The following is a 24,195-nucleotide window of genomic DNA, read 5'->3' on the forward strand; positions in this document are numbered from 1 at the left end:
TTTAAACTAAATAAAATTGTAATTGGTCATTTTTAAATTAATTGTATTAAATGCCAGATAATTTACAGTCGACTGTTTAAAAAATTTATAAATGATAGTCGACTGCAATTATATGGCAAATCATACAATTAATTTAAAAAATGACCAATTACAAATTTATTCAGTTTAAAATTATCTACAACATTGCCCTTGGTCACTTTTTAATTCAACGTATTGTTGACCAGATAATTGTAATTAATAGCATTACCGATATTATCATCGCCGCCGCTGTTTAAGATTCTCTCCATACAAGTGGTTATACAGACATATAATTTGCATGAATTTGAAAATAATAAAATCTAAAATTGTATTTTACAAAAATATATCAATTATTATAAGTGATTTAATGGTTCATATATACAGTAATTGATTTAAATCATATGCTTATAATTAATAAAACATATAATTAATTAATACATTTAGAAACACTTAATTTTAGTAATAGTTTTTAACACCTAAATTAAATTACAATTTTAATTCATTATATTAATACTTTTATTATTTAAATTTATTGTTTATGTTAGTTAAGATTTGCCATAAATGTTCAACTTTTATATTAAAGTATATGAAATAATATGATACTATTAAATGTTGAGTAATATTATGTATAATATATTGTATATCATTTAGTTTATAAACTATAAAATTAATAATTTATAATATATAGTTAAATTTGATTTATCTATTTAAATGTATTTAATTAATAGTAACATAATTATTATAACATTATTGTAAATTGAAATTTGAGTCATAAATAAATATATATGTTATTTACCAAAGTATAACAAAAATAGTTTTAATTAATTAACTTTTAATCAAATTTTTAATTATAAATAATATTAATGTAATGTATAGTCAAACCTATTAGTGATTCAAACGGTGCGCTCAATGCAGACATTGTATGTATAAAACCATAACAACAATACAGTCAATAGTCTATGACTTGAAGATCACAACATAAATGAGTTAACAATTAATAACAAAAGCGATTATGTTTTGAATGAATCACTGAATCAATGAATTTGTTTGACTCAAGAGTCAAGAAGTGGTGACCACTGAAATGCCACACGAGTTGTACAGATTGTCTGAGGGATGGTTAGAGTTGGAGTCGGATCCCGGATTGTTTACATTACTTCTTGAAGATTTTGGATGCAAAGGCATTCAAGTGGAGGAGATCTACGATTTGGCCAAACCTATTGAGGGAACGGTATTTGGATTCATATTTCTATTCAAATGGGTTGAAGAACAACGACGTGGAAGATGGCGGATGAGAGCCGAACAAAACGGGTCTGCAGTCGGTTCACAGACACCCGACGTCATCGAAAATGAAGAACTGGTAAATCAAATGTTTTTTGCACAACAAATGGTTCCCAACTCTTGTGCCACTCATGCCTTGTTGTCAGTACTTCTCAATTGTCCACACATTCAGTTGGGATCAGTTTTGCATAGATTTCAGGTAATACTTGTGTGATATAATAATTATAACTATAGTTTAGTTTGTAGTTATACTCAGTTTGTTTTATATCAAAACAGAAAGACACTCAGTTTATGAGTCCCGAAAATAAAGGTTATGCAATCGGTAACTGTCCCGAACTGGCCAGAGCTCATAACTCTCATGCGGCCCATTGTCACGATATATCGAGTGAGAATCGGTTCGGTTCTTCATCGAGACAGACAAACCTAACGGCCACTCAACGGTCACAAAGTATTGATGCTTTTCATTTTGCTTCTTACGTACCGATTAATGGTCGACTCATTGAATTGGATGGTCTAAAGCGTTGGCCTATAGATCACGGATCCATTGAAGACGAGTATTGGACTGAAAAATTTCGGCGAGTTATCAGACAAAGACTTGAAAGAGAGACACAACCCTCTGAAGGCAATGACATTCGCTATAATCTAATGGCTGTCGTTCCCGACAAACGCGTCAATTATTTAACTAAATTAAATATTTTGAAAACTAATCGACACATTGTTTTAGAAGCGCTTCAAGAAATAACACGACCCACACGATTACCCACACCTCTTGATTATCATAATTACTCTAAATATCCAGAGATTGATATTAAGCCACAAAATGAATTTTTAGAAGATAATAATAAAACTAATGGTAATCATAATAATCAAAATATCAATTACCAGATTAATGATACCATCGATAATATGGATAATAATTCAAATGAAATACGAGAACCGTTAACGATATCTATCAATGAAGAGAATGTCAGAAATGATTTACGTCTTCCTTTATCTATTCAAACATCAATATCTCCGACTCCTAGTTCATCGTCGAGTACCGACACTTCTTCAGAAATTGGTTCTGCATTTAATTCGCCTAATAATACGAGTTGTGATAATTTGGATGAAAGAATTAACCAAATGTTTGTTTGCAAACTATTTAATAATCGCAAATCAAAGTCTGATCAGTCGCCAGTATTTAATGAACACCCAATAAAGTCACCATCGAATCATAATTCACAACCATTACCATCACTTCCATCACCTTCAGTCACATGCATTACAAATCATTCATCCTCATCGTCATTAGTTTCACCAAATCTAAGTCTTACAACACCATCGAAGGCATTTACAGCTGTAGATTTGGTAGCACTTCTCAAAAATCTTGAGGTCGACATACAGTCTACAGAAACTAATCTAAAGGAAGAGTTAGAAAAGCGTCGCAAATATCGTATCGACGACTCGCGACGGACTCATAATTACGACACATTTATTACAACATTTCTAACAATGCTCGCAGAAAGAGGTCAATTGGCTGATCTGATTGAACGAGATTTAGGAGTCAATACATCCATTTCCAACTGTACACCTAATGAACAAAAACGTCTTAATTCAACACAAGTTGTACCACAGACTCTAATTACTTCAATTAAATCATCGATGAGTAATAATAATAGTAATAATATTAGTAATAATAATAATAATAATAATAATAATACGGTTAATATTAATTCTACTAATAATAATAATATTAGTAATTTGAAACAAAAGAAACGAAAGAGACGTTTTACAAGAAAACCGACGCGAAAATTGAAAAAAATATAACAAAAATGATATCATGTGGTTATAAATTGCATTAAATATATAATTATTTACAAATATATTTATCATTTGCTCTATCATTGCATGTTTGTATTAATTACAAAAATAATAATAATTTAAATTATGTAAAAAATTGAACGCTTATAGCTTTTTATATATGTTTAAATATATTTTTTGACTTATAAATGAATATAATTTATAAAATAAAAACATTAAAATCTAGTTGAAAACAATTACTTAAATAAATTGTTATTTATAGTGAACTTCTTTAACGTGTTGTATATCTTGATTGATGTAATCATAATCAATGTGTTCAATGGGAAGGACAGCTCCACGAGGCGGATGTAGTTTGTGGTCAAGTGAATGGTCGACAATAAGTGGTTTAATAGGTTTAATATGTTGAGTATGTTTATCTGGATATATAGGTGCATGAAAGTGGTTTTGATGATGACATTCCTCATGTAAAAGAGTAGCATTTCTTGAGTTGAAGTCTTGATCAATATATTTATAGATTTCATCCATCGATTCTGTAATTCTCGAGAAAATCAATGGTAATCCTGGAGTTCGACAGTGTTTACCAAACGTCAAGAGCCCTATGAGAACCCATCGATCGTTTGCATACGTTATAAGTGGTCCTCCCGTATCACTAACACATACACCTGATGGCGAATCAACGCATAGATGAGACCGATTCAGTTGATGGTAATCCCAATTAAAAAGTTTTTGACAAAAATGATGTGAAAGAACTTCTCCAGTAAGAGCTCTGAAGTAAGGTTTTTGGTTTTTTAAACCCCAACCTAAATAAGTGGCCGAACAGCCAGCGATGTGCTGATAGTCCAACCAATACTCAAATTTTCGTGGGATATGTATGGGCGGGAACTTACATATAGGCACCGGATTGACCAGTCGTATGATTGCTATATCATTTGAATGACTAATGGGATCGTAATGTTGACTAATTTCAATGGATTCCACATCGTATTCATAGACATTCTTAAAGGTTGGGTTTATATTGAGGTGTTGTTCCCCAAATCGGACAATCAGTCGGCCGGCATCTCCTTCTGGTATTTGTTCGACAGGTGTTTGTTCTTCTTCTTCTTGCCGTTTCTTTCGTTTTCTGACCGCAGGTGACACACATTGAGCGGCGGTCACTACAGTTCTCGGTGATACCAAAGCACCTGCACATTGAAACTCACGATTTGATGAATATATCGATGCTATAAATCGATAGTAATGAATGTCTGCTTCAAAAACATCTGCAAAATGTTTTGGATAATAATGAGGATTATTGTTTGTTGGCGCCGGAGGTTCCGTTTGAACGGACGGATCAAATCTAAATCCACACAAAATTTGTCGCATTTGATTCAATTCATGAGCTTTTAATGGCGAACATGAGGACAGTCGGGCCGAACACTTATCATCCTTTAACTCCTGATAAGCTGTACAAAAGCTGTCCTCAAGTCTTAAATGTCTTAAACGATGATAATAACGACAATTGATTAGTGTTAGTAAAATACACCATAAAATAATTGTGTATAAAGACATTGTTAACTTTTTTTCATCGCTTTTGATGACTGTTTCAATACAACTGTTTAATCTAAGTTATGACCAATTTATTTATATAACATATTTTAAATGCAAAAATTTCTTAATCAAAAATTGACATTTAATTGCAATTATTATATCTTTTAAAAATTAAATTAAATATTTTTAGATTTCATCATTTTTAATAATACCATTAATACAATAGTTAAAATAACTTTAAAATTATATATTATTTAATCTTATATATTAAATGATAATTAAGTGATAATAAATTATAATTAATATAAAATGTAATCTATGAGTTCAAATCAATATAATAAGTTTAAATGTATTGAAGTGTAAATCCCGTTTTCTTTCTATTGTTTAATAATTAATAATTTTTTAATGCAATGTAATCAACAGTATCTCATAAATTTTCAATAGATTGTGAAATCTTTGTGTCATATATTAAACGGAATTTTTAATTAATAATTTTCATATAACTTCAAAATTACTTTTTAAATTAAATTATTATTCAATGATATTAACGCACATATAATTATAATTTTATAATATTATAAAAAAATCTTGATTTAGATTAAAGTTCATATGTCATCAAACTTGTTATGTTTACAATAGATATATAATATTATATATAAATTAAATATAATATTTTATATATAATATTATATAAATTATTTATTTTATTGTTTTATAGACACTAGTAATCATAATAGAGATAAATTATTAATAAAATTATATACCTAAATTCACAAAATAATAGATAACAAACATAATATATTTTTTAATTGTTGTATTTAAGGAAAGTACTGTATATTGAATTGTGTAATACTATATATTATATAATGATATGATATGATAATACATTATAATTTTTTTAAAACTATTATTCTATTAAAACTCAATAATTATTAACTCAATTTGTCCATTTCATAATATTATTTTATTTTAATTATTATATATTAATTATTATAAATTCACAGATATTATCTAATTTAATAAGTAAAGACACAATAAATATTTTTTAAAATAAAGTACAATATGTTAATAATACTTGAATTATACAAACAAAGAAAATGATAAAATTTCTAAATATGTAAATAATTTAAACTAATCAATACTAATAATTAATAAAAATAATTATGAATTAAATATTAGACAGCACTGGGAATGGGTTGAAGGGGTGGTTCGTGATATACATGATTTATATGACAATGATTTGTATCGTCATAAAGACAATTACCATAAGAAAATGTGAGTCGACTGATGGCAATTGTGCCATAATTTGGTGGACGAACATCAATATGTCCTTCAATGAAAAAACGCGGGTTTCCATCACTTAAGTCAATTGTCATCTTTGCTTCTTTCCATTTGCCATTAGTATCCACCACTTGGTTATTGTCGACCCAAATGCACTTATTTTCCACGTCTTGTTGAATAATATGTATTTTTTTAGCACCGGTTCCATACATAAGATATGTTATACTAAAACACGCCGATGTCTCTGAATATGAGCTAAAATAGTCGGTTTCAAGTCGTGCGGCCGGAAAATAGCCCGCAATCGACACATTAATGTAAACCATAGATGATTCGCCAAATATAGGATTAGTTTCATCTGAATGTCGTCTAAAAGCTGCCAAATTATGATCGTTCTTCATATTGCAAAAGTCGCGATCAAACCTACAGTTCCACACATCTAACAACTCATTTGATGGATCATTGTTTGGTTTTTCACGTCTATACATAACAAAAGGTATTTTTCCAGGTATTTGTGTCCAAACATATGTAGTAATTGTTAATATAATAAATATTTTAATAATAAAATTCATAATTTTTATATTACAGTATAAAAATATTGTGTTAATTAAATAAAATAACAATAAATCCTAATATTTATGACAAATTATTTTATTTTTTATATAATTTACAAAATATAACTTTGTATATAATTTTGTATTTATACTTTAGTTCAATAAATCTTTATCGAAAAGTAGATAAAGTAAAGTAAATAACAATTAGTTATTATGTTATTTGTTGGAACAAAAGTTATACCAATTATTAATTTTATTGTTTATTTATATAATAGATTTATAAAATATCAAAGATTTTAGACTAATAACAAAAATAAATATTTTGTTTTGCAGTTAATAATACAAGTATAATAAATATTATAACAATTTATATAATATTTAATATCAACGATAAATATAATATAGAATGTTGTATAAGTTATTTAAAATTATAATATACACTAAATTTTATATACATAGTATATTTAGAGATTGGTAAATAGGAATTTCTAAAAAATTGCCTTTAGAAAATTTCTAGTAAATTTCTAATGTATAAATTTCTATAGAAATTTTATTTTATTATTACAATATGTGATCACTATATATAAAATAATTATAATTTTGTAAAACTTTATTAATTATTTAATTATATTTAAAGTTAATATAATTAAAAAGACTAATTTCTTACTAATATTTAATTATTACTTGTAATCACAATGTATTTTTGATTTTTGATAACTAATATTGAGATAACAAAATTATCATGGAGATCCCATAGACAGATATTTCTTTTAGAAACTTTCCAGAAATTTCTCTTTTTTGTCAACACTAAGTATATTTAATGTAGATTAATTTTTTTTATTAATCCAACATAATTAATTCTCTATACTAATATAACTTATAATTATATAAGTATTAAAAATGGTATTTTATGATAATATTATATTGTATTTTTCATATAAATATTTTTTATCAATTGTTAAATTAGTTATATAATATATAAGAAAAATATTAATAGTGTGTTGTTATAAAATCAATGTCTAAAATGGTTAGCTATAAAATTTATATACTTTATATGACATCTATTTATGGTAACGAATAAATGGATTCTTTTACTGTATATTAATCATCAATAATAAGTTTTAATAGCAATCATAATAACAATTGTTAAAAATAAAAACTAATAATTATAGAGTAAAACGCCTATCATTTTCTAATTTTAAACTCATTTCTTTATCTAAAATTTCAAGGTTTATGTCTTTTATGTTTTTTGTCTATAAATTGTTGAAAGAAAACACAAAAATCTATTTAGTATAATACTCTCTCTCTCTCTCTCTCTCTCTCTCTCTCTCTCTCTCTCTCTCTCTCTCTCTCTCTCTCTCTCTCTCTTTCTTTCTTTCTTTCTTTCTTTCTTTCGTTATTCACTTTTCCCACTTATCTAAGATTTCAATCATTTATTGCTTATTTTATGCTTAAAAGATTTAAACAATTGATTATTTAAAAATATTTTGCATTTAATGTATTGTCTGTATTTGAATACAAAGCATTATTATTAAGATTATTTTTATTGATATTGTTATGACTCGAGGACAGGGATCAGATGGTGATCCTGTTGTCACAAATGTTGTGGATGTGTTTGGTTGGGAACCAATGATCACTTGTCCAGCCGTTATGAGAATAACAAATGTAAATATAAGACAATAAGAATGTACTAAAAATAAGATACAATAAACAAAATGATCATAAAATTATAGCTAAAATAATTGTTGATTTTTGTGTACAACAATATAATAATATTTTATGTTTTTATGTTATAAAAAATTTAATTTTCAATTTGAAACTAGCAAATAATATTTTTTTCAATTTATAGCAAATCTTCAAAATTATTGGATTTCAAATGATTTATTTAAATTTACTAATATTTAGTTAAAGATATAATTTTATTATTATACTCAGAAAAAAACAAAGCGAAGGTTAATAAATTAAAAAAAAGTTTATGAATGCCATAAATGTATACTTATTATAATAATTTGTTCATTAGTTTTCAAGTAGTGTTGATTTAATTGACAACTTCAAGTGCAACCAATAAGTATTATTGACAATCACTGTAAAAACCGGTGACATTAGAGGTTCGGTAGTTGTCATTAAATTGTTAGGATATGGGATGTGTTGGCTGACATATAATTCAAGGTTTACTGCTTTATAAACAACTTGAGTAATAGTATTATTATTATTGCTATTATTATATTTATTAAAAAAAATTCATTATACTGTATATTGAGCTCAATATTAGATTATTTCACATAATATTTATATTAATAATTCATTTTTTGCCATCAAATTATATAAATCTTAGTGAATATTGAAATCCAAATCGTGTTTTGAATTTTTTATTTATTAGTATAAATACTAAAACTACAGTATTGGATGTTTTATAAAATATACTACAAATACTAAATCTATGTCTCAAATATAATAATAGATAAATTCCTTGAAATTATAAATTCATTAAAAAATAAATTTATTTATTTAAGTTAATATTTATTATCTTATTTCTTCTTTGAATTAATTCAATTTTTAAAACAATAAAATTATTAATTTATAAATCTATAATTTTATTGAAAATCTTTACTTTTTTATTGATAAACAAGTATTGTAATTGATTAATTTGAATTTTATTTTTAACTATTGAAGGAGAATTTCATTAAATTAAAATTTTGAAAATATATTTTTATGATTTATTACATAAATATTTTTAGTTAAATAACAAGAATGAAAAGTATAATAATAGCAACATAATTAAAAATATTTTAAATTAATAAAAACTTAATTATATATGTAAATAGTTATTTTAATCCAAAAATATTACAACTGCTATATATATATACAGTATATATAAAATTAATTAGATTAACAACAGATAAACATTTTACTATTATTTAAAATAAATTTGTTATTAACTAATTGTTAACATTAAGTAAACCTTAATTATAGTGTAAACAATTTAAAACTTAGTATGACTATTTTGTATTTTAACAATTTATTATTTTTTATATAATTATATAATACTCTAATTACAAGTTATAAAATTAGTGTATAAAATTATTTTTTAAATATTATGTTGAATTAAATTTATAATTAATTAGCAAATTTCTATTTAAATATTTGCTTTAATATGAAATAATTGAAGATATTATAGATTAAATTGGTTAAATATAAAAATTAATTTAACTATAATTAATAACAATATAATAATTATTATTTATAAAATAAATTTACTTGCCTTTTTAATTCAAATTATTATATGTTAATAGATTATATTAATAATTTGAAATTGTTAAAAATTTTAGATTATTACCTGAATATTTCACAAAGAGACTTTTATGAAATAAATATTATAATACATAAATAAAGATAGGTGCAAAAAATATGGGAATAAACTAATTGTGTTTAAATTTAATAGTTATTGATTTAATAAATTAAACATTTATTGCAGATTAAATTAATTATTTATATATAATTATAAAATAACTACAATTAATAATTAATTGTAACCCGATTGGCCGCAAAACCATTTTCTATTCGGGTATTTCTAATGAAAACATACACAAAACATATGAGTGTCTAATCGGGAGTATGACTTCCCGAATAGAAAAGTGTATTGCGGGTAATCGGGTTAAAATTAATTATTAATTATAATTATTTTGATATTATATATATTTATAATTTGATGAGCAATAAAGTTTAATTTATTAAATCAATAAATCTTAATTTTATACACAATTAGTAAATTCCCATTTTTTTTGCACCCATCTTTAAATTGTTACTATAATATTAGCAATCATATGCAAACAAATAAAATTATAAATATTAATTATATAAAAAATATAAATGTTAATATAGTAAGTTATGTATTACATAATTTAAAAATATATATTAAATTGTGTTTCTAATAATAATAAAGTATAAACATGTAGGAAGTTGTAAATAGTTTAATAATTTACAAATTTGGCAAAAATAAAATTTAAATCATTATATAAATATCTAATATATTATATTTGAATATTTAGCTAAAATATACTGTATTTCCGTATTATTATATTTTATTATTGTGTATTAAAGTTTCGTTACATTTAAAGCTTTTATGAAAAATAATTTATTACATTTACAATTAATTACAATAATTTTATTGTATTAAAAAACTTTTTTGAAATTTTCAGTTTTAAAAAAACTGTTTTGAAGCCACAGACAAATTATTATTTTAAAATAAAAATAATCAACAATTACAATAAAATTATTTTCTTATATTTTATTTTATTTATTTATTTTTATTATATTTAAAATTAAAATAACTTATATTTAGTCACTAAACAAGCCATGTTTAAGCAAATTATCAATATTTTCATTTATAATTAACTTTTTATAATATTTACATTATGGTATTAAAAAAGTACAATCTGTATACTAGTATATATATTTAATTAAAATCATGTATATTGCAATTTTACGATATTATTATAATAATATAACAATAAGCTTATTATATATAAATTATAAAAAGTAATTTTTTATATTGAATATATCAGAATAAGTTATTTTAAACAGAATATTATATATTACAAAAATTGTTATAAAAATTATTTCCGTTATATAAAAACTATTTTAAAATACAATTAAATACTGACATAATTATAGAAAGTGCCAAAAATAACAAAATTATGTTAGATATAGTTGTATTTATATAAGTTTATTTAAATACTTTTTTAAATTCAAAATTATATTCAAGACTATATATACACTATGTATACAGTATATTGTATAACTTTACTTTTTTATATTTGCTTAACAAGTTCACTGATAACACCAAATTAAAATAAAATTGCTAAAAATATATTTCTATTTAGTCTGAAATTAAAATTTAATGTCATCAGCAATAAAATCAGTAAAACAAGTTTTAGTGAAACCTATTCAGTAAATAAATAAATTTAGATTTAATAAACTATTGCTTATATGAATGAGACACTAATTATTAAAGAGTACAAATTACTAAATTTAACATAAATTATAACTTAATATTTAAAAAATGACATATAATTACTTTTAATAAAAAATTTATTTGATTTTAAAAACTATCTACAAAAATAAAAAAATAAATATATAAAATTCACTATGTTAATAGTAAAGAGTTATAAAAGTAAATATGTTATATAATGTATTAAATATTGAAATTTATTACAATTATATTTTGGCACAAAACTGAAATTTTCTGTATTAATTTGGTTTATATAATTAACATATTTATTATGAGATTTGTGTATAATAAATTAAAATTACAAAATTAAAAATATATAATTTTATATTTAAAACTAATTAAGTGCTTTAATTTGTTTAAGTTATAATTAATTGATAATTTTAATAGTATAATATGTTTGCTAACAATAGTAATCGGAACATATGTAGCAAACGGGACATTCGGGTGAGGGAACGGTGGTGTCTTAGTCTATGGACAGTACTGGTCTAGCCCTGACCTATTAATTGAAATAATGGGTCACTGAACTAATGGGTCGACCCTTATAGCCAATACAAGTGAGTGGTATTAAATTGCAGGACAAGTGAATAGGCAAGTGATTAACGAATAGTAAAAAATGTCCCTTTGGTTGGCTGAGCACAGGCAGGAACAGTAGATATAGTGGAAACACCAGCAAAACAACTATTACAGTATTGAGAGACAACTTTTAGTATTAGTGATTAGTGAGCGCCAGTAATAATCTTGCGTTAGAAGGAGTTTCTCACATCCAATAGTCTGGGATCACATAAAGACCAAACACTTCACTACTGTTTTCACTCATTTGTTAGTTATCTTTCACATCAATCGGTTGGTTGGCATTGACTTAACTAAAGAATTGAAAAAGTTTTTCATTAGAAATGTTTCCCAAACTTTTTGTCATCTCTTTTGTTATAACTTTTCTTTTACAATGTATTGATTGCCAACAAATGGTTACTCTTTTAAGATCGGCTTCAAACCAAAATCCACAAACAGCTCAACCATCTTCATCACAGACATCTAAACCACAATCACAGCCACAACAACCCCAGTTGTTATCACTTGAACAACAACAACAACTTCTACAACAATTAGCTTTACTAACAGCTCAACAGCAACGACAACAATCACAGCCACAGATTCAGTTCCTACCACAACAAGCTGGTGCACCTCAACAACCATTTTTTGATCCATCAACTGGCCAACAGTTTTTCGGACCGCAAGGATCGGGTGCACCACAACAACAGCAGTTTTTTAATCCAAACCAATTTTTAGTACAACCACATCAACAACAATTTTCAGGACAACCTGTGGCCGCATCGCCAACACCGACTCAAACACCGTCCCAATCACAAGCAGCACCAGCACAGGGACCACAAATCAATTGGGGTATCACTCAGTTTTTAGTTTTTAATTTTAAAAAATAAAATAATTATTTATTTATAAAATTTGTTTAAATAGGCAAATGTCTACAATTAGAGCCATCAGAAAAAGAAAAACAAAGCAAAGCACAGGTTATTACCAAATGTCTGGAAACAACTCCATTGCCGCCAAACATCACTCGAGAGACAGTTGAGTTGCATAGAGAACAGATAGCTGCCTGTGCTCTACAAAGTGAAGGTTGGTTCTTAAGCAATGGCGGCTATGACTTCGGCAAAGCTGAAAATGAAATCAAAAATAAGAAGTTAACGAAACAAATTGAGAATCAAGTGATAGGATATCATAAACAATGCAAAGAAGAGGCCGAAGAAAAATTTCCGACGTCTAAGAACACAGTTATCGCACAAATCCAGTTATATCAGGCATGTATGGACTACTTCATCAGTGATGTCTGTGGTATTGAAGTCATGGAAGCAGAGACACCACAATTCACAGGACCCACACAATAGAGTCACCTTTTATTAACATTTTTCAAATTGTCTATAGTTTCCCAATAATTCAATTATACATTAATTTATCACTAATTTACAACTATTTTGTAAACCAACTAAAGATGTTAAGATCAATATTTTAATAAAATCATTAAAACATTTTTTAAATAATTTTAATTCAATAATCTTGAAACATTTTAGACAATTATGTTTCAAATACAATTTATTATCAAATAATAATAATATTAATTTACTAAGCTTTTAAATATTTTATTTAATATATAATATGTTTAATCTAATGTGCAGATTGAAAAATCATTCAATATGTATCATATTATATGTAATGTATGTAAATTAATGTTAGACAATATTTTTTGTTATTAATATAATAAAGATAGGTGCAAAAAATATGGGAATAAACTAATTGTGTTTAAATTTAATAGTTATTGATTTAATAAATTAAACATTTATTGCAGATTAAATTAATTATTTATATATAATTATAAAATAACTACAATTAATAATTAATTGTAACCCGATTGGCCGCAAAACCATTTTCTATTCGGGTATTTCTAATGAAAACATACACAAAACATATGAGTGTCTAATCGGGAGTATGACTTCCCGAATAGAAAAGTGTATTGCGGGTAATCGGGTTAAAATTAATTATTAATTATAATTATTTTGATATTATATATATTTATAATTTGATGAGCAATAAAGTTTAATTTATTAAATCAATAAATCTTAATTTTATACACAATTAGTAAATTCCCATTTTTTTTGCACCCATCTTTATATATTGGTAATAATTATTAATATTTCGTAAATAAAAACAAACAATTTTTTTATGATACTAAATTTTTAATAAAGAGCATTAGAAAGTAAAAATAAGTTATATTGTTTAATTAATTTATTAAGTTAACTTAAATAATAAAAAATAAATTATTGATCTAAAAAATAATATGTTATTCAAATATAAAACATTTGATAAGATAATTTAATTAAACTATTAAACATAGGTTTAGTATTAAAATAAAATCAAAACATATAAAGTTCACGACATAATTTTAGAATAATACTAAATTTAATTAAAATAAACTAAATTATATTTTAAATTTATAAATATTCAATTGAAATTAAAGGTAAATATAAATAATATAAAATAATTAAATATAAAATATAAAAATAACCAGTTTTAGAGATTATGAGATAAAACTTATAATCTCTATAAAAACACGTGTGACAAAAATATTGAATATAGTGTTATCGACGCCATATTTTGTCACTAAATCAATTAAAAGTAAGTAAATTTAATTTAATTTAGTTTAATTTATTATTTAATTTTATTATTTAACATTTTTTACAGAAAAATGGGCCGAAATAAGCAATTAACGGACATAGAAAGAGGCCAAATTGATGTCTTGCGGCGGACACATCCCGACTGGACGGCCACCAGGATAGCGGCCGAAATCGGCCGATCGCAGCCAACTGTCAGCCGGTATTTGGCCGATCCAGAAAACTACGGAAGATCGCCGCGTAGTGGACGTCCAAAGGCAATCTCCGACTATAAACGTCGGAGAATGGTTGCAATGGCCGGCCGCCGACCGCTCACCGCAAGAATGATTACGGCCAAAGTATCGGTAAACTGTTCCTTAAGAACAGTTCAACGAACTTTGGCAAGTGATGAACACTTGCGGTGGCTAAAAATGGCCAAAAAGCCTTGGCTAAAGCAGTGCCATAAAGATGCTCGGCTGAGGTTCGGCCTCGAGCACGTCCGTTGGTTAACTGAATGGAGAAGAGTTGTCTTTTCAGACGAAAAAAAGTTTAATTTGGACGGACCCGACGGCCTGGCATACTATTGGCACGATCTTCGCCAGGAAAGACGTGTTATGTCCAAGCGAAACTTTGGCGGAGGTTCGGTAATGGTTTGGGCGGCCTTTGGATACTTAGGGAAATCCGAAATTGTGCCAATTGAAGGCCGCCTAAACTCTGACCGATACCAGGACATGGTTGGCGAGTTTTTAGAGAAGAGCTCCCCATCGGTCAAAAGCCACAATGGACTGGTTTGCGGCCAATGAGGTAGAGGTTCTCCTTTGGCCGTCACGAAGCCCAGACCTAAATTGAGAGAAGAGATAAGAGAGAGCCAGAGAGAGAGAACTTCTGAAAAATCTAATTGACTCCATGCCTAACCGGATGACGGAAATAATCCTTAAACACGGTGGTGCAACTAATTATTAATTAATTTTAGTTAAATTTATTTAACTATTCTAAATATTTGTCATATATTATTTATTAAATTTATTTATTATGATTAAAATTTAGTTAATTTTATTTTTTAATGTAGATTTTTAAATATATTTATTTGTGCATCTATTTTTTGAATTGATATTATTAAACTGATTTTATTTTATTTATATTATTGATTGATTTAAATTAAATTTAATATTATTCTAAAATTATGTCGTGGACTTTATATTATCTCAAATGATTGCAATGACTCTATAAAATAGTTTAACTTTTAGAGTAAATGCACTTTTACTCAATCGGTATTACATTCCTTTAATTTTTAATATGAAATGAGAAGTGAACACAAAATTTTTGATAAAGATTATTGACGTTATGTAACCATAGATTAAAAGATGGATAGATAGGCAGATAGAAATATAGATAAATTAAGATAAATTTCTAAGAGAGAGAGAGAGAGAGAGAGAGAGAGAGAGAGAGAGAGAGAGAGAGAGAGAGAGAGAGAGAGAGAGAGAGAGAGAGAGAGAGAGAATATAAGAGAGTATAGCAAATGTTGAAATCAAAATGAAAAAAAATCAATGAAAACAAGAAAAACTGGAACTAATAATGAGTTGATTGTCCTCTATATATAAGTCGTAATGTTATAAAACATTCACATCAAACATTTGTAATAAAATTCTCAGTTATTTAATTTAATCTTAATAGCAGTATTTAAATATAAAAAACTAAAGTAATTTTTTTTAAAGTGCAAAATATAAGTGTATATTATTTTTGATATCTTGTATATTCAATAGAAATCTCAAATCATATTAAAACATCTTACATAAACTTAATACACTTTTATGTTATGTAACTTTAGAGAAGTTATAAAATATTAAAGTAAAACTTATAAGTTTATTTCCCTAATTTGAGTAAATAAAGTTGAAAATAAAAAAATTGAATAAAATAATACCGGTATATTTGATGAGAGGAAAAGTTAATGAAATATTAATAGCTTAAATTAAAAAATAAATTATTCATTAATACTTAGAATATATTAATTTATTTGTAAGTAATTGTAAATTACAGAATTAAACAGTACGCTATATATATCATATAATATTGTACAGTAAACAACATATTTTGATAATATAAATAATTTGCATTAAAATTATTATTAATTAAATATTCTGACATTAATTTCTAAATTAGTAGAGTTGCTATTATCAATTCATTTTAACTTTTACATTTTTCTTAAAAGTAAATTAAAAAATTAATATAATATATAAAAATTATAAAAATTGTTTATAGACTATACATATTTGTATTATTTTAATAAAACATAAAAATAATAATTTCTAAATAATCATAAATTCTTTTACCACAAATATTTTTAGTCTTTAGAAAGTTAGATAATACTGTATATTATTAATTAAATAAAATTTTTAATAAATATCAGTAAATAATTAAATTATATTTAATAGTGAATCAGCAGCATAATTAAAATATATTAATAATAGTTTTAAAATATAAAACAGTGATATTTTTACTGTACATAAAAACATATTTTACTATTTTTATTTTTACTTGTTAGTTGAAAATCTAAGTAAATAAAACCAAAATTTAGTTTGTGATATAATACTATAGTATTTGCACAAAATCATTAAATATTTAAATTATAATAGTGTATATTTTTTTAATAAATCAATAATCCGATTCAATTATTTATTACATTAAAAATTTTAATTAAGTTACAATATAATTATAATTTAACAAAACTTAATATTATTATAATTTTAAAAACGTTTTACAAAAAAATGTTTATTTTCGGCAAAATTCCAGAGACTCTTGTATTTAAATGCCGTATATTATTGTATAACAAAACATTTATTTGTTTGTTGTTTTGAGTTAATGAAAAAACCGGTGAAATAAAGCATTTACTCTATTAGTATTAAATATTGTTTGGGTAATAGTTATAAAGATAATAAAAAATTGATTACAACTTTTAAAATTGACGTAAACACCTATTATTATTGTGAATACAGTGTAGGTCTATGTTATATGAATTTCATTGCAAACTCTATAATATTAATTTTAAGTACTGTTTAAGTGCTTAGTATTGAAATATAATGTTAAGTTTATATCAGTTATATCATAATAATTATAGTAATTAAATTATTTTGTTTATGTTAGAAACAAAAAAACAATAACTATTTTCCTGTAACACCATTTCTGATGCCAACTATTTTTTAAGATAACTCTTGTCTGGTATTTATTCAAAGCTATGTCTGCAAAGCCATGAAATTACAGTACAAGTCATCTGAAATCAAATACTTCTTATATGATATAGAAAAGTGTTTTTTAAGACTTTTGTATTTTTAAACCAAAATTTTATTGTCTAAAAGTTATATATATATTATCTCATAATATATATATATATATATATATATATATATATTTATATATTCTTATTAAATGTTTATCTAAACAAACAATTTTAAAGAATATTTACCAATGAATGTGTTAGTGTGTGTGCATTGAGGAGACAGTCCCTAATCATTGAAAGTATGTACACATTTTTGATGTGCTTTTGAGTCACCAATAAATAGACTGTAAATAACATTGTTATTAACGAAAGCAATGCGTAAATGAATGAATGCATCGATAAAAGTGAATGAATTTCAATTGAAGTCATAGACTATAATAACAAACAGTGTGTCAGTAAATGCCGTAAACAATACATTAGTATTAATATTAATAGATATTATTATTATTATTATTATTATTATAAGTGATTATCATATTATTGAATACATGTATATAATTGACTGCGAAATGCATTACTATTATTATAATTTGAAACAAACAAATATATTAGAGATAATACATTCAATCAATAGTTTGTTGTTATAAATTCATACAAACATTGCATCAAATTATTTATTTATTTAATTATTAATTAATAGTTTTAATTAATTAGTCTATAATTTAATTTATTTTAATGATATGACTATTAGTTTCAAGTGTTTTGTGACAATGAATGTGACATATAATGAGTTATTGTTATCAATTGATTTGGTTTCACAAACAGGATATCAATTGATTTGATGATAATGTCATCGATGTCTTCATCGAGCTGTGTATCAGTAGACGACTATCGGGATATATGTCGTGACTTTGGCCTCATTTACGGCAAATCCTACGCCAAAGAGTTTGCAAATAAATTGCATGAATTGTGTGAACAAAACTCTGGACTCAGTCTTAATGGGCCATCAATTGAGTTCATAATCAATGTCTTCACACAAGAGTTTGCTCAATACCTGCATCAGGAACTCAATATCAATGACAACTTATGTGATAGTAATCAACAACAATCACAACAACATAAGTCTTCGGATTCAAGTCTAAACAAAACTAATTCATTGAATGAAACGAAAAAAGAGTTTGACCTCAACTTAGCCACGACTGCACCGACCGATGGCAACGACAATAGTGTTGATAACAACAACACTTCGGATGCGTTGACAACAAATGAGAGTCAAACGGATGGGAATTCAGTGCCTTCCGCTCACAACACTTCCAACACTTCTATACCTATTAATGATAATACTGTCACAACTCATAACAACAACAATTGCACACAATTATTGGTCAACGCATCCAAAGCTACAAGAATTACAACAATAATATCAACAACAACTTCAACGCCGACAACCAACGGCTCAGTTAATGTTAGACCAAAGTCGACACTTCCTAACTCAGGACTATCACCCGTAGGACAGTCATCGAGTGCCACACCCGACGATTACAGTGATTTGTCTGACAATGAGACCGAAACAGAGTCACCGAAAACACATTACAGAAAATTCTTCAGACGATTGAGTTTCAAAGGATTGCGAAAAGGTTTCAATCATTTGTTAATTAATTACTTGATATCATATGTAACTCTCTTTTGATATTTAATATTACTGTATATTTCACGTGAATCTCAATGCAGTTATCGACAAATTTTTGTCGCTTTTAATGTTTGTTTTTACTTTAATATCATTTTTAATAAAATTATTTTGTAGTATTTCTCGTAAACTATTTTTGTGATAATATATAGATAATAATAATAGTTTGTTGCAATTTTATTCCCATTATTTTGGAGATAAGTTTTTAATAACATATTTATCTTTTAAAAGCACTTAAACATTTATTTTTACTTGAATTTTGAATTTATTTAAATATATAATAAATACATTTTATGCTTATTGTAGTATAAGTTATATTGGATTTAAAATACATATTATTTAGTTAATTTCAATAATTTATATTATTACAATAGCGATATAATAGTATTCAAATATACAGTATAACTATGATAAATATAATATACAATGTTTTTTTTGTAATGCAATAAATATTGTTGATAATCACAATTAAAATCTAATTGTCATTAATTTGCGTCAAAATGTGATCTCAAACATACAATAGTCAAATCAATATATTTTAAAACTGCTGTAAATGATTGTCATAAATATTATTTACAAAAAATATGTTTCACAAAAATAAGCCGACAAATAAAGACACAGAAAATGCCGATTAATTATTTTTTATTTATTTAAGTAATGTTATATTAACTTTATTTACTTATTTGATTGTTTGTTAAGCATTACTTTATATAATTAATTTCAAGTCTTATGATTTTTTTGTTTGTTTACTATTAAATGTGTTTTCCATAATATAATCGATATAATAATAAACATCGAGTAAATTATTTCTATTTTTGTAATTATTTAACATTAATCTTTACCAAAAAAAATAAGTTGTTTACAATTTATATTTTATTAATATTCATATAGTTTTAATAAACTGTAGTTTTTAATTTATTAAAAAATTATTATATTACGCATATATTTAAAATTTATTTTTTTAGTGACATAAATCTTTTTTGTTGTATTTATTACTTTACTAAAATTAGATTTCTTAAAATTATAGTTTTGTCATCAAATGTTTAGTTAAATTTGCAAACGTTTGAATTTTTATTTATTTATTTTTTGAAAACATTGAAACATTTTTATGAAATTTTTTTGTCACACTTAGAGAACTTGACCTTAATATGTAAACTATATTTACCGCACAAATAATATTTATTTGTTTATTATTAATCCCATTAAAATATATTCAAACTTATTGAATATTATAGTATTAATATTTTAAAGTATATCAATATATAAATGTTTATTTAGTTTCAGGCGTTGATTCACTCAAAATCGATAAAGTTTTTAAAAAATTATAATCAGATAACAAAATAATTTTTTTGACATTAAATTCAAGCATTAAGAAAAAACTTTTATAAAAACATTGGAAACTTTAGATATTTGATGCTAACAATCATCTAAAATAATGTTGTTTTCAAATTAAACAATAAAATATTGTTAATAGTGTTTATTAATACAAATATAACCAAATTTGTTTTTTAATGAATCTCTTATTTATATATGAAATAAATTGATATAAAAGGCAATATAGAGTATAATGACTGACACATCCTTTTTTTGTAGGCAAAGGATTGTTTCATAAGCAACATTCCGATGAAGTGGAACTGTCTAATACACAGACACATACCAACCATACCTCACAAAACTCGCCACAAGAGACTAATAAAAGAGATAGAAATCGGGACTCAAAGATGGATCACAAATGGCTTTTATCAAAGACACAGACCAAGACTGCTGCCAATGAATCCATTATTAAAGAAGGTGTGGTTAACTATATGACAGTTGATAACTCAAATATTGATGGCAAACAAAAGTGGGAGAAAAATCGCATGGTTTTGGTTAAGACAACCGGTGGTTATATGTTAGAGTTTTATGCACCAAATAAACCGTTAAAACCCAAATCTGGTGTCTTTTGTTTTCTAATAACTGAAGCGAGAGAGACGACAGCACTGGAAATGCCAGACCAGGAACACACGTTTGTACTCAAAGTAAGACTAGTCATCACTACTAACATTATATTTGATTATTTTATTCATCAAATTGTATTTAATTATAAAAAGGCTGAAAATATGATGGAATATATCATTGAAGCGCAAGACACTGAAGATATGAGACAATGGCTTTCATCCATCAAATATTGCATGAGATTCAACAGCGATGGAACCACTGATGATAATGAGTATAATTTTTTCACATATTATTATTTCTTGGATAATGTATACTAAAATTTAATATTTATATTCTTATTAAGGATTACTACTGGTTTTCCTTATGATAATATTCCTCGACTACAAGAAACGGAAAATAATAGGTCATCCAACCATTTAAGTGCAGTGGCTGATCCAACCAATGGACCGGGAGGTGGAACTAATTCCGATATTTGTGGTTCAATGCGTGAATATCCGTGGTTTCATGGGATGCTTAGCAGATCTGATGCGGCACAGTTGGTTCTTAGAGAAGGTATATAGTAGTAAACAATATATATATATATATACTGTATATACAAAATATTGTGTATTATTTGATAGATTAATACTACAGGGAATAGTAATATATAAATGTTAATTATAGGTCAAATAGGTCACGGAGTCTTTCTTGTTCGCCAAAGTGAGACCCGAAAAGGTGAATACGTATTGACCTTCAACTTTCAGGGAAGAGCCAAACACCTTAGGATGGCTATTATCAATGAAGGCCAGTGTCGAGTCCAACATTTATGGTTTCAAACTATATTTGATATGTTAGAGCACTTCCGCATACATCCCATACCATTAGAATCTGGCGGTACATCTGATGTCACTCTCACTGATTATGTGGTCTACAATGAACAGTATGTCATTAATTAATTAATTAATTATTTTATTAATTATTCTGATTTAATTCGATGATATAGTTTACCAACAAATAGTGGTTCTCCAGCCCTAACCAATTCTCATAATACAAGTGATTCAATTACTAATGGACAGCAACAATCATCTCAACAATTATCACATATTCGAGAGAGAGTTCCCAGTATTCCTGAGCTCCAAGAGATAGCCACTTATGGAGGTTCTGTAAGATTGAGAAGTTCATCACTGGATAATTTGCTTCAATTACAATCCCAACAATTAGCAACTGTTGGCACCAATAATAGAGCTGTTGAAAACACCTATCATTTTGTTTGAATGTTAATATCTTCATCTAAGCTATTGATTAACAATTATAAATGTCAACAAACTTTAATTTGAATTTTTCCTATTTTTTATTAAATCAAATGATGTGATTTTTTTACTTCCATTTTAATCGTTTTATTATGAAAATTAATTTTAGTTATTTTTAAAATAATACAATAATAATTATTGTATAAAAATCTTATATCAACATTTCTGCCCATTTTATTATATAAATTGACAAAACTAGTCATTTTTGAAATTATTATTTGATTTATTTGTGAGAAATATTTTTTTCTTTTTTAACTACCACTATATTTTAATGTTTTATCTATAATATAATGTACCAAAAAAATTGTAAAATATATTTAATGTATTATTATCTACAAAATTGAATTAAAAAGTTGTGTTTGACTCGATTTATTGTATTTTAATTATTTCATCTAAATTATATAATGTATGTAAATTAATTTTTATATTATCTTATTTAAAAACAATTACCATAATAATAACATATTCAGTTATTTTTATAAGATTTTATTTATTTTAGTTATAATTTGTTTATTTTATTTTTTATATTAGTTTTACTATTATTTTAAGTAAAATACATGTACATCCCATATTGCATATGATAATGATTTATATTAATTTATTAAAAAAAACTTAATATTTTTATAAAAACATTATTGAAGTGATACATTAATACTACAGTACTTTTATGTAATGTTATGAAAAAATATGTTACTTATCTATAGTCTACTTACATATGTATTAATTTTTTTAAAATAAATTATAAAATCTGTTTTTATAAATTACATAGAATTACAATCACTTTTGTAATCAAAGTCTGGAAATTTTATATAAAACATAAAAAAATAATGAATTTAATATAAAACTTTATTAATTTATGAAATATGATAATAAAACATTAAATTATAGCAAATATGATAATACCTGTGGCTGTCAACTCAGTTTTTGGATTAAACCAAACACAATATAATATTTATTAACTAAAAACTATTAATAATTTTATAGATTTTATTTACAGTATATTTATTACAGTTATATAAATGTATGAGTTATTTATTCAAAAATATTAATTATCTATCAAAAAGATTCACTATAATTTTTCCAATATACAGGTATAATAATACCTAATTATAATTATAATCATAATATAATTAATAACAAAACATTTTGGTTTAATAGCAGTACATTTGGAAGATTATGTATAATATAATAATATGTATTCAATAGTGAGAACAAAATGAGAACAACAAAAACCGATTAATTAAAAGATTAAATTATTATTATTAAAGTCAATATAATATTCATTACTTGTAGTTATACTGTACTCTATTTATTATTAATTTATAACTAAAAAATCAAATTTTAATAAATATAAATTAAAATACACTCTACAGTTATAAACTGGTACCGTAATAAAGTTTTAATCAGTTAACAGTTTTAATATCTTTAATGATAAATTGT

The 24,195-nt window shown here is 25.0% G+C and overlaps 5 protein-coding genes across 5 annotated transcripts; 3 read left to right on the forward strand and 2 right to left on the reverse strand.

The window, feature by feature from the left end:
* Positions 1-914: 914 nt before the first annotated feature.
* LOC128966454 (ubiquitin carboxyl-terminal hydrolase BAP1-like) lies at positions 915-3,040 on the forward strand. Its single transcript, XM_054313305.1, has 3 exons — positions 915-1,495; positions 1,573-2,980; positions 3,033-3,040. The coding sequence occupies exons 1-3, from the start codon at positions 1,100-1,102 to the stop codon at positions 3,038-3,040; spliced, it is 1,812 nt and encodes a 603-aa protein (XP_054169280.1). The 5' UTR covers positions 915-1,099.
* Positions 3,041-3,348: 308 nt separating this feature from the next.
* LOC128966455 (proclotting enzyme-like) lies at positions 3,349-4,644 on the reverse strand. Its single transcript, XM_054313306.1, has one exon. The coding sequence runs from the start codon at positions 4,642-4,644 to the stop codon at positions 3,349-3,351; it is 1,296 nt and encodes a 431-aa protein (XP_054169281.1).
* Positions 4,645-5,798: 1,154 nt separating this feature from the next.
* LOC128966456 (uncharacterized) lies at positions 5,799-6,389 on the reverse strand. The gene has a single exon (XM_054313307.1). It carries the CDS (start codon positions 6,387-6,389, stop codon positions 5,799-5,801), a length of 591 nt encoding a protein of 196 aa, XP_054169282.1.
* A 5,779-nt stretch (positions 6,390-12,168) lies between these two features.
* On the forward strand, positions 12,169-13,450 carry LOC128951828 (bromodomain-containing protein DDB_G0280777-like). Its single transcript, XM_054297107.1, has 2 exons — positions 12,169-12,867; positions 12,940-13,450. Exons 1-2 carry the CDS (start codon positions 12,360-12,362, stop codon positions 13,365-13,367), a joined length of 936 nt encoding a protein of 311 aa, XP_054153082.1. The 5' UTR covers positions 12,169-12,359; the 3' UTR covers positions 13,368-13,450.
* Positions 13,451-18,434: 4,984 nt separating this feature from the next.
* On the forward strand, positions 18,435-22,996 carry LOC128951825 (SH2B adapter protein 3-like). The gene is made up of 6 exons (XM_054297104.1): positions 18,435-19,478; positions 21,122-21,546; positions 21,619-21,737; positions 21,810-22,018; positions 22,130-22,385; positions 22,449-22,996. Exons 1-6 carry the CDS (start codon positions 18,683-18,685, stop codon positions 22,717-22,719), a joined length of 2,076 nt encoding a protein of 691 aa, XP_054153079.1. The 5' UTR covers positions 18,435-18,682; the 3' UTR covers positions 22,720-22,996.
* Positions 22,997-24,195: the final 1,199 nt, after the last annotated feature.

This window comes from Oppia nitens, unplaced genomic scaffold (genome assembly GCF_028296485.1).
Source record: "Oppia nitens isolate AA-2021 unplaced genomic scaffold, nextdenovo-longstitch-racon4-pilon3 scaffold1_pilon_pilon_pilon, whole genome shotgun sequence".
Lineage (NCBI taxonomy): Eukaryota > Metazoa > Arthropoda > Arachnida > Sarcoptiformes > Oppiidae > Oppia > Oppia nitens.